Raw genomic sequence first — 12,696 nt, forward strand, 5'->3', positions numbered from 1 at the left:
AAAAACACTTAGCAAGAGCTCAGTTGAAGACGTGCACCCAACCTGTTTGTGTGCTAGACACATTAGACATACACCTGAAGTTATGCTCTGGGATGCGATTTCACACGACAGCACAAGCACTCTCTTGATTTTCCTACACACCTTGAAAGCAAAACTGCACGCCAGTCTGGTGATTCGACCTGTTGTACTGCCAAGCTTGCCATTCATGTGCAACATTCTAGGCGTGTTTTCGCTAGCCTACATAACTCTGTTGCTACCAAACATGCTCTACAGAGTGTCGACATGTTGCCTTGGTCTAATCGATTTCTAGATCTGTTTCCAATCGAGCACATATGGGACATCGTCGGACGACAACTCCAGCGTCATCCACAAACAGCATTAATCATCTCTGTATTGGCCGACCAAGTACAAGCGGTATGGAACTCCATTCGACAAACTGTCATCCGACACCTATAGAGTACAATGCATGCTCGCATTCAACATTCCGACAGTTACACCGGTTGTTAACATACCAGCATTTCACATTTGCAATGGCTTACCTCGTGCACACATTAACCTGAGATCTTGCAATATTAATTACTTAAATATGTTACCTAGACAAATGTATTCTCGAAATTTCATTACTCATTGTTAATTATTGTTTGGTGTTGCGATTTTTTCCGTCACTGTATATCGGTAGCACCACTGTACTTAAGAATTTGATCACAGTGGTGTAAGATAGACATCCGTCCCCTGAATGGAAACCAAAAGTCGCAGCTTATGGGAAACAAATATTTCGGGCGTTACGAGGTTTCTAATGAGCTATGCATCTGTAGTACTGCTAACCTTATCGTAACAAACGACAGCCTGCAGCATAGATATCGGCGATGTTACCTTAAAAGAGAATACATGATCATTTTTAACGTAATGTATAAGGCACAGATTTGGTATTGAAACTCATTCTAAAACACCTCAGATCGTCATTTATTGTGATTATTTAACAATTTCAAAAAGAAAAAAAAAAAAAAAAACATGGAGAAATTTGGAAAGGTGAGATTCAGGGAGAAGTAATAAAAACTTCGAGGTTTGATAATGACATTGTAATTCTATCAGAGGAAACAACTTGAATGTTGAGACTGAATGGATAGTAACTTGAAAAGATGTGAGGAGATAAATATCAACAAAAGTAAAACAGGGGTAATGGAATGTAGTCAGATTAAATCAGGCAATGCTGAGGGAATTAGAGACACTAAAAGTAGTTGCTGAGTTGTGTTGTTTGGGCATCAGAATAAATGATGATGGACAAAGTAAAGAGGATGTAAAATGCAGACTGGCAGTATCAAGAAATACTTTGATGAAGAAGGAAAATATGTTAACACTGAATATGCTTATAAATTTTTGTGCCAGTAAGTCTTTTCTGAAAGTACTTGAATGGAGTGCAGCTTTATATGTAGGTGAAATGCTGATGAGAAACAATTCAGGCAAAAAGAGGATAGACGCTTTTGAAATGTGGCCTTGCAGAATAATACTCAATATTTAGTCAGTTGATCATATAAATAATGAAGAGATACTGAATCGAATTGGGGAGGAAAGAATTTTGTGTCAAAACTTGAATAAAGGAAGGGATCATTTGGTATGACACAATCCTGAGGTAGGAAGCAATAATCTGTTCAGTCTGTTAGCTACTGGAGGGAAGTTTGTGGAGCAGGTGAGGGGTGGAGGCAAAGGGGGAGAAATTGTAGAGACTTGACTCCAGTTTGCAGGTTCAAATGATTAAGTTACAGCAGTCATCAAGAAACAAAGAAGCTTGCACAGGTTGCATCAAACCAGACTTCAAACTGAAGACCACTACAAAAACCACTTTCAGTTACACAACCATTCTCAGACCAGTTTTTGTTAAAAGGAATAAAATGGATCATAAGAATATGTATAGGAGCTAGTAGTAGGGGAGAGCTTTTCAAACTTTCACATTTTGCCTGCAATAGAAGTTTAATATATATTCTTATTCCACTTTTTATGGTGGCATTCACTTTTTATGTGCTGCAGGCTTCTTCTGAAATTACAAAAAGTGCTCTTGAAAAATTAAGGTTTTTCCAAATGCGAAAACTTGTTCCCATGTACAACATGGCCATGCACCTCCACCTCGAAACAAATATTCTATTGAAATTTAAAAGTATAGCAATCGAGAAAATCATCTCAACACTGTATTCAGTCATCTTTCTGTCACATTACTACTCTACTATATACCAATAATAAGTAAGTGAAATCAAACTAAGCAGGAGTATTATTAAAAACCAGTTACAAGTTAGCCATATTTTGAAAATCAGGCTACTGGAAACTACCAAAAATTTCCATTTTCAATATAGAGAAACTTCTTAAAACATTAACAAAACTCAGTTAGTTTGCAAAGATCACATTTTCGATGGTAAAAGACCTTTTTCTATTTGAAGATACAAGATGGCAGATGATGAATGAAGTATGGCTTAATGATCCGTGCATTTTACAACTGGTTTTAAAAATGCAATATATAGAATTATACCTGCCATAAAAATCTGTTCTTGAATAATTTACAATGTATTCTAAAGAACTTTAATATATAATACAGATATTAAATATCTAGGACTTGAGCACACTCTCATGTGTAGCAACAACAAAAACTGTAGAAAATGGTGGAAACTGCTTATGACAGTTTCTAGTGTACACTCCTCCATATGATTCTAAAATTGGTCAATAGACTGAAGTACCAGTCATAAAACATCTTGTGTTTGTAGGTACACTATCATCTTGGTAGAGCACTCCCTCCCTATACCTTGAGTTTCTTGCCCATGGTATGCATACTTGTGACGTCACACGGCCTGGTTGCCTGTGTGCAGTGGTAGGTTGAGTGCTGAGGGGAGAGAAGGGGCAGGGGATGGAAGTTGGCACATATATGTACGTTATTGTTCTATAACAGTACAAAATACACATAGCTCACTTTATTGACACTACTGGTGTGACTTAGAGGTTAATGTGCACTAGACAGTAGCTGTTGTTCAGTCTTTGCACTCCATTTTTGTGCAAGGCACGATAGATGCTCAAATAGTGTCACAGTGTTATTCACATTTCTAAATTGTCCACATTACTTTTCTGTGACAATACAAAACATATGTGGCTGAGTGTAACTTACAAGTTAAGATACACTTGATGTCTAAAACATGGCTTCAGACCACCAAATTATGTGTCACAATGTTATTTCTATGTCTTAAATGTATGTATATTGTTGCTTTACAATAGTAGAAAACATATGTCACTAGACTGGAACTAAAATTTATAACTACAGCCTGGATCGTGTATTTGATCTTGTGGAAGTTGTCTATTAAATGCCAACAAACAATATTTACAACATGCTCCACTATACTGTGTACCAGTCACTTTTATGTGTTGTAAACTATTTGATAGTTTATAGACCACTTGCTATATTGTGTTTGACAGTGATCTGCAATGTGTCTACTGCAACAATAAGAAGACATGAAAGGTGACTGGTTTGCAAGTTAACCTCTCAGACAATGAAAATTGTGAGATTATAAACTATATTCTGCCTGCTTATAGTCTTAATTAATTATCTGTAAATTGTATGAAAATTTTTAACACAGACCCCACCAAAGACAACATTAAACAAGAAGAAGCATAGTTTTCTCAGTTTAGGAAATTTTTCTCCACAATACCATCAAATATAGATATTGCCAGATTAGAACTGAATGCAATCCTCAATTTTAAAAAGAAATTACATATTTAGTTCTGCACATTTTTGGTACGCTAATGATAAGTGTAGCACATGCTGAGGAAACTTCAAAATTCTTAGGTGTCTACTTTGGTGAGAATTTAAACTAGAAAGAGCACATTTTGGAAATCTAAAAACAACTTAGTTCAGCCACAATTGTGCTTAGAATCAATGCAAATCTTGGGGAGAGAGAAATCAGTAGGTTGACACATTTTGCATACTATCATTGACCTATTCCATGTGGTGTAATGTTCTGGGGTAACTCAACTTTAAGAAGGGATGTCTTTGTTGTTCAAAAGCATGCTGTAAGAATAATATATGATGCTCATCCAGTATCATCTTGTGGACATCTGTTTAAGGAACTGGGCATTCTGACTACTGCTTAACAGTATATTTACCCCCTCATGAAGTTCATTGTAAATAATCCACTACAGTTCAAAAGGTGCAGTCATGTAGATAATTTCAATACCAGAAGGAAAAATGACATTCTTTACTCCATGTTAAGATTGTCTTTGGCACAAAAACGGGTGCAAGATGCTGCAAAAATTCTTCGATCACTTATCCAGTGATATAAAATGTTTGACAGACAGCAAAGGAAAATTTGAAAACAACTTGCAAAAGTTTCTTTTTGACAACTCCTTCTGTTCCATAAAATGATGTCTATTATTTTAATGTGTAAAGGAGTGTGGGCTGTATATTTAAAAAATAATAACCGTATAAATGTTCAGCATTTAGCCATGTTTACAAATTAATTTGCAATGTGAGTGTGAAATGATACATGGAATATGAATATCTAACACAATAAAAATGTCAGTAGCAGTAGCCACAATTTACTGTAGTCAAATGGATATAATTTTGTGATGTTTCAAAATGTTATTTCCTTACTCAATTCTGCAGCAGTGGTGTTAATCATGACCTTTGAAACAGTGTGATCAATTTAAATGAAATATCACAGACAATCACTGTAGTCCTATCTGCATCAAACCATCAGGAGTCATTCTGCCAAGAATAATTTTGCATTTTACAAAACAATAAAGTCTGCTGGAACAGGTTAAGGTGATACCTGGGTGTGGAGTCATGTAAGAGGCATGTAGTAGCAACTCATTGTCTGTGAACATGTGCGTGTTGTTGTTATCATTGAAATATCAGTTGTTTTTAATAGTTGTATATGTTCTGATTGGTGAATGGCAGTGAATGTTATGGTATTTTGCTAATGACATCTGTTTGTCATTTCAGATAAGAGTGTGTTTGGAGTTCCACTGGTCGTATCAGTGCAGCGATCTGGCCAGGCCCTGCCTCGCTGTATCCAGATTGCCTTGCGCTGGCTTGAAAATAATGCCCTTGACCAAGTTGGGTTGTTCCGCAAGTCTGGAGTGCGCTCTCGTATACATAAACTGAAGATCATGACAGAGACTCATGGAGACCTTGTCAGCTATGAAGGGCAACAAGCTTATGATGTTGCTGACATGGTAAAGCAATATTTTAGGGAGCTTCCAGATCCACTAATGACAAACAAGCTCTCAGAAACATTCATATCAATCTTCCAGCGTAAGTAGTCAAACATTCCTTTAAATAAAAGTAAATAAGAAACTGACACACATAGAGTGCTTATGAAGAGCTAATTTGATAGCTTTGAGAATTCACGTACTAAATTTTAGCTTTCTTTCTTTACTCTGTACTCCACCATTTGTTCCAATATTTTTTCTGTTCCAATGAGGTTACTTCAGTCCCAGTGACATATCAATGGCCCCATTGCACTGAGTCTCCTAGTACCTTTCCTGTGCACACCTCTGTGGCTTAGCTGCTGTATTTGTCTGATGTAGGAATCTGTAGCATTCACACATATGTGACAAGTATCTGCCTTGACCTGTATTTCTTCTATCTTCTACATTTTTGATAGTGTGGAGAAATATATCACTGTTGGACTTATTAGTAAAGAAAGCAGGTGTTGACAGATGTGAAAATTACCGAACTATCAGTTTAATAAGTCGTGGCTGCAAAATACTAATGCAAATTCTTTACCGACGAATGGAAAAACTGGTAGAAGCCGACCTCGGGGAAGATCGGTTAGAAGATAGATTAAGGAAAGGCAAACCTACATTTCTACCATTTGTAGACCTAGAAAAAGCTTTTGACAATGTTGACTGGAATACTCTCTTTCAAATTATGAAGGTGGCAGGGGTAAAATACAGGGAGCAAAACACTGCGTACAATTTGTACAGAAACCAGATGGCAGTTATAAGAGTCGAGGGACATGAAAGGGAAGCAGTGATTCGGAAGGGAGTAAGACAGGGTTGTAGCCTCTCCCCAATGTTATTCAATCTGTATATTGAGCAAGCAGTAAAGTAAACAAAAGAAAATTTTGGAGTAGGTATTAAAATCCATGGAGAAGAAACAAAAACTTTGAGGTTCGCCAATGACATTGTAATTCTGTCAGAGGCAGCAAAGAACTTGGAAGAGCAGTTGAACAGAATGGACAGTGTCTTGAAAGGAGGATATAAGATGAACATAAACAAAAGCAAAATGAGGATAATGGAATGTAGTGGAATTAAGTTGGGGGATGCTGAGGGAATTAGATTAGGAAATCAGTAAAGGAGTTTTGCTATTTGGGGAGCAAAATAACTGATGATGGTCGAAGTAGAGAGGATATAAGATGTAGACTGGCAACAGCAAGGAAAGCGTTTCTGAAGAAGAGAAATTTGTTAGCATTGAGTATAGATTTAAGTGTCAGGAAGTCGTTTATGAAAGTATTTGTATGGAGTGTAGCCATGTATGGAAGTGAAATATGGACAACAAATAGTTTGGACAGGAAGAGAATAGAAGCTTTAGAAATGTGGTGCTACAGAAGAATGCTGAAGATTAGATTGGTAGATCACATAACTAAGGAGGAGGTATTGCATAGAGTTGGGGAGAAGAGGAGTTTGTGGCACAACTTGACTAGAAGAAGGAATCAGTTGGTAACATGTTCTGTTGTATATCATTGCTAAGCAGGGAGCTATTGTATCAGTGTAATCTGAAAGGAACCTAATCGGCATACAATCTGGACCTGAAGACTTGCCCGTAACAAGCAATTTGAGTTGCTTCGCAACCCCTATGGTATCTACTTCTAAGAAACTCATGCTAGCAGCTCTTCATGTTTCTAATTCTGGAATATTGCATTCATCTTCCTTGGTGAAAGAATTTTGGAAAAATGTGTTCAATTACTCCGCTTTAGCGGCACAGTCATCGGTAACAGTACAATCGGCACTGCGCAGCGAAGGTATTGACTGCATCTTGGTGCTTGTGTACTTCTCTCTGCCCATCTCTTATACCACATCATTCTCACTCCTACCTTCATCCCCACCCCAATTTGAGGTGGCTCCTACTCCCACAACACATTTTTCTCTGTAATTAATTATGTTGGCAAATATCAGTTTTCAAGTTTAAAAATAACTGAAACAATTGTATCTTACAATTTTAAATTTCAAAAATATTTTGATATCTAATTAACAATAGTTGTCTGAAGTAAAATATTTACAGAATCATACTGCATATAAAAGGCTTTTTCTTGTTAGGAACATAAGCATGCACACACTTCTGTTCTCATAAATTTGTAGTCCATTACTTGTAAGACAATAAATATTGTACTTTGCAGTTCTTAAGATGCAAATGCCTTTTAAATGTAGCATGATTCTGTAAACATTTACTTCAGACAAATACTATTCATCATACATGACAAATTTTTAGAAATTTCAAATGATGATGGATACATTTCTTTCAGTTATGTTTAAACCTGCAAATTTCTATTTTCCAACTAATTACTCACAGGGTAAAAACTTGCTATGTGGGTAAGAGCCACATGCTGTTGGAGTGGAGATGAGGGTGAGAGTGAAAATGGTGTGGCATAAATGATGGACAGAGGCAAGCGGGAGGACGACATGGACAGAGAGAGGGGGAAGAAGGAAATCGATAGAGGAGGAGATGAGCAAAAAGAGGTGGGATGGGGGGGGGGGAGATGTACAGTGAGATAGAGGGGAGGAGGAAAAGTACAGAGAGTATTAATTTGAATTATTCTGTGCTCATTATTTATGTGTATACATGCACACATATTTCATTTTTATACTTTCTGGTTTTTTTTATAAAATTTCCTTATATATTTGGGCTACATCCATATAATATTTATTTTTTATGAGTGGCTAAGTGACAAAAAACAAAAAAAAATACATCTTTGAAATTCCATCCTCTCCATATAGTAGTCTGCATTCAATGGGCAGCAGTTAGTTGGTCAGAATATGAAATCTGTAGATCTCTCCCCACAATTTTATACTCCTTAATACTTCAGCATTACGTTTCTAGCATTTTTAGACTTAGAGAAAGCTTTTGACAATGTTGACTGGAATACTCTGTTTCGAATTCTAAAGGTGGCAAGGGTAAAATACAGTGAGCGAAAGGCTATTTACAATTTGTACAGAAAGCAGATGGCAGTTATAAGAGTCTAGGGGCCTGAAAGGGAAGCAGTGGTTGGGAAAGGAGTGAGACAGGGTTGTAACCTCTATCCAATGTTATTCAATTTGTATATTGAGCAAGCAGTAAAGGAAACAAAAGAAAAATTTGGAGTAGGTATTAAAATCCATGGAGAAGAAATAAAAACTTTGAGGTTCGCCAATGACATTGCAATTCTGTCAGAGAGAGCAAAGGGCTTGGAAGAGCAGTTGAATGGAATGGACAGTGTCTTAAAAGGAGGATATAAGATGAATATCAACAAAAGCAAAATGAGGATAATGGAATGTAGTGGAATTAAGTTGGGGGATGCTGAGGGAATTAGATTAAGAAATGAGACACCTAAAGTAGTAAAGGAGTTTTGCTATTTGGGGAGCAAAATAACTGATGATGGTTGATGTAGAGAGGATATAAAATGTAGACTGGCAATGGCAAGGAAAGCGTTTGCGAAGAACAGAAATTTGTTAACATCGAGTATAGATTTAAGTGTCAGGAAGTCGTTTATGAAAGTATTCGTATGGAGTGTAGCTATGTACAGAAGTGAAACATGGACGATAAATAGTTTGGACAGGAAGAGAATAGGAGCTTTAGAAATCTGGTGCTACAGAAGAATGCTGAAGATTAGATGGGTAGATCACATAACTAATGAGGAGGTATTGAATAGAATTGGGGAGAAGAGGCATTTGTGGCACAACTTGACGAGAAGAAGGGATCACAAATTTAGCATTGGAGGGCAGTGTGGAGGGTAAAAATCATAGAGGGAGACCAAGAGATGACTACACTAAGCAGATTCAGAAGGATGTAGGTTGCAGTAGCTACTGGGAGATGAAGAGGCTTGCACAGGATAGAGTAGCATGGAGAGCTGCATCGAACCAGTCTCAGGACGGAGGACCACAGCAACAACAGTAGCCCAATGAAAATATATAACTATGAGTCATATAGTTTACAAGAAAACAACACCCACACCAATCATATATGTGAAAACTTTGATTACTATCTGAGATTATGAAGAAATATGTTGAAATTTTAGCAGCATGGCTGGAATTAGTCTTCTCCTAAAAAAATTACCAGGAGAACTTTAGCTACTAGAACTGAAGTATCTACCCAGAAGAAGAAAGAGACTGTCTTTAAAGGTGAAATGAGAGTTGAAAAGGTATTAATTTCCTCCCCTGATAAACTTGGTAATATGTTGCATATGTATTGTCATTAAAAATCTTGTAACTGAATCTGTTTTCTGCTCATAAATGCAGATAGTCATACTGCAGGTGCATCCATTTCGGAGGGGTATCTCTGGAGAGGTCTTACTAACATGTGGTTCCTGAAGAGGGCAACAGACTTTTCAGTAGTTTCAGAGGCAACACTGTGGATGATCTGGTCTTATAACACTAGCCAATAAGGTATTCCTATGTTCGTACTGCAACAGTTGAAAGGAAGGAAATTAGAGCCATGTTCTTCCTGATGACATGCAGCCCTTTGTATGCATTAATCCTGACAATATCCTTCTGGGTACAATATTATAGAAGTAAAAATATAATAGCATTTGGATCTCCAGGTGGGCACTACTCAGGAGGATATTGTCATCAGAAAAAAGTCTTGTGTACTGTGGGTCATAGTGTGAAATGTTACACCCCTCAGTCAGGTTGGTAGGTTAAGTACGAGGGTAACCTCAAAAGTAAGGTCTCCTATTTTTTCATAAGTACATAGACCTGTTAATTTCTACAATGGTTTTTCATCAGTTTACAGCTTGAACATTTAGCTATTTTTTGACATAATCACCATTTCTGTTGATTCATTTTTGTAGATACTGTGGCAGTTTTTGTGTGCCCATGTCGTACGAGCTCGCCGCCATGCTGTTCAGAAAGTTATGAACCTCTTCTTTCACCTCGTCATTGGAGCTGAATCGATGAAATAGAAGTGGATAGATCCTGTGAATTATTATGGGTGGAGGTTACAGTCAGCAACCGATCTAAGTTAATAATTGGCTCCTTTTACCGACCTCCCGACTCAGCAGCATTAGTGGCAGAACAACTGAGAGAAATTTGGAATACATTTCACATAAATTTTATCAGCATGTTATAGTCTTAGGTGGAGATTTCAATTTACCAGATACAGGCTGGGACACTCAGATGTTTAGGACGGGTGGTAGGGACAGAGCATCGAGTGATATTATACTGAGTACACTATCCGCAAATTACCTCGAGCAATTAAACAGAGAACCTACTCGTGGAAATAACATCTTTGACCTACTGATAACATATAGACCTGAACTTTTTGACTCTGTAAGTGCAGAACAGGGAATCAGTGATCATAAGGCCGTTGCAGCATCCCTGAATATGTAAGTTAATAGGAATATAAAAAAAAGGGAGGAAGGTTTATCTGTTTAACAAGAGTAATAGAAGGCAAATTTCAGACTACCTAACAGATCAAAATGAAAATTTCTGTTCCGATCCTGACAATGTTGAGTGTTTATGGAAAAAGTTCAAGGCCATCGTAAAATGTGTTTTAGACAGGTACGTGCCGAGTAAAAATGTGAGGGTTCAACAACAAAGTTAGGAAACTACTGCGAAAGCAAAGAGAGCTTCAGTGCAAGTTTAAATGCAGCCAAAACCTCTCAGACAAACAGAAGCTAAACGATGTCAAAGTTAGCATAAGGAGGGCTATGTGTGAAGGGTTCAGTGAATTCGAAACTAAAATTCTATGTACCGACTTGACAGAAAATCCTAGGAAGTTCTGGTCTTACGTTAAATCAGTAAGTGGCTCGAAACAGCATATCCAGACACACCAGGATAATGATGGCATTGAAACAGAGGATGACACGCATACAGCTGAAATGCTAAACACCTTCTTCCAAAGCTGTTTCACAGAGAAAGACTGCACTGTAGTTCCTTCTCTAAATCCTCGCACAAACGAAAAAATGGCTGACATCAAAATAAGTGTCCAAGGAATAGAAAATTAACTGAAATCACTCAATAGAGGAAAGTCCACTGGACCTGATGGGATACCCATTCGATTCTACACAGAGTACGTGAAAGAGCTTGCCCCCCCCTTCTAACAGCTGTGTACCGCAAGTCTATAGAGGAACAGAAGGTTCCAAATGATTGGAAAAGAGCACAGGTAGTCCCAGTCTTCAAAAAGGGTCGTCGAGCAGAAGCGCAAAACTATAGACCTATATCTCTGACGTCGATCTGTTGTAGAATTTTAGAACGTGTTTTTTGCTCACGTATCGTGTCGTTTCTGAAAACCCAGAATCTACTCTGTAGGAATCAACATGGTTCCCGGAAACAGCGATCGTGTGAGACCCAACTCGCTTTATTTGTTCATGAGACCCAGAAAATATTAGATACAAGCTCCCAGGTAGATGCTACTTTCCGTGACTTCCAGAAGGCGTTCGATACACTTTCGCACTGTCGCCTAATAAACAAAGTAAGAGCCTACGGAATATCAGACCAAGTGTGTGGCTGGATTGAAGAGTTTTTAGAAAACAGAACACAGCATGTTGTTCTCAGTGGAGAGACGTACAGACGTTAAGGTAACCTCTGGCATGCCACAGGGGAGTGTTATGGGACCATTGCTTTTCACAGTATATTTAAATGACCTAGTAGATAGTTTCGGACGTTCCATGTGGCTTTTCGCGGATGATGCTGTAATATACAGAGAAGTTGCAGCATTAGAAAATTGCAGCGAAATGCAGGAAGATCTGCAGTGGATAGGCACTTGGTGCAGGGAGTGGCAACTGACCCTTAACATAGACAAATGTAATGTATTGCGAATACATAGAAAGAAGGATACTTTATTGTATGATTATATGATAATGGAACAAACATTGGTTGTAGTTACTTCTTTAAAATATCTGGGAGCATGCGTGCGGAACAATTTGAAGTGGAATGATCATATAAAATTAATTGTTGGTAAGGCGGGTACCAGGTTGAGATTCATTGGGAGAGTCCTTAGAAAATGTAGTCCATCAACAATGGAGGTGGCTTACAAAACACTTGTTCGACCTATACTTGAGTATTTCTCATCAGTGTGGGATCCGTACCAGGTCGGGTTGACGGAGGAGATAGAGAAGATCCAAAGAAGAGTGGCGTGTTTTATCACAGGGTTATTTGGTAAGCGTAATAGCGTTACGGAGATGTTTAGCAAACTCAAGTGGCAGACTCTGCAAGAAAGGCACTTTGCATCGCGGTGTAGCTTGCTGTCCAGGCTTCAAGATGGTGCGTTTCTGGATGAGGTATTGAATATATTGCTTCCCCCTTCTTATAACTCCCAAGGAGATCACAAATGTAAAATTGGAGAGATTCGAGCATGCACGGAGGCTTTCCGGCAGTCGTTCTTCCCGCAAACCATACGCGGCTGGAACAGGAAAGGGAGGTAATGACAGTGGCACATAAAGTGCCCTACGCCACACACCATTGGGTGGCTTGCGGAGTATAAATGTAGATGTAGATGTAGATGTAGAATTAATGCTGACAGGTACT

At 38.1% G+C, this 12,696-nt stretch overlaps 1 protein-coding gene across 2 annotated transcripts in view; it reads left to right on the top strand.

The window, feature by feature from the left end:
• The window catches only part of LOC126299075 (rho GTPase-activating protein 7), a 1,286,633-nt gene that overhangs the window by 1,229,498 nt on the left and 44,439 nt on the right, over positions 1-12,696 (top strand). For both annotated transcript variants that reach the window (XM_049990744.1, XM_049990745.1), the window contains one exon: positions 4,976-5,287. In XM_049990744.1, the coding sequence (XP_049846701.1) occupies positions 4,976-5,287 (312 nt within the window). The remainder of the gene's footprint in view (positions 1-4,975; positions 5,288-12,696) is intronic.

This window comes from Schistocerca gregaria, chromosome X, assembly GCF_023897955.1.
Source record: "Schistocerca gregaria isolate iqSchGreg1 chromosome X, iqSchGreg1.2, whole genome shotgun sequence".
In the NCBI taxonomy this organism is placed as follows: Eukaryota; Metazoa; Arthropoda; class Insecta; order Orthoptera; family Acrididae; genus Schistocerca; species Schistocerca gregaria.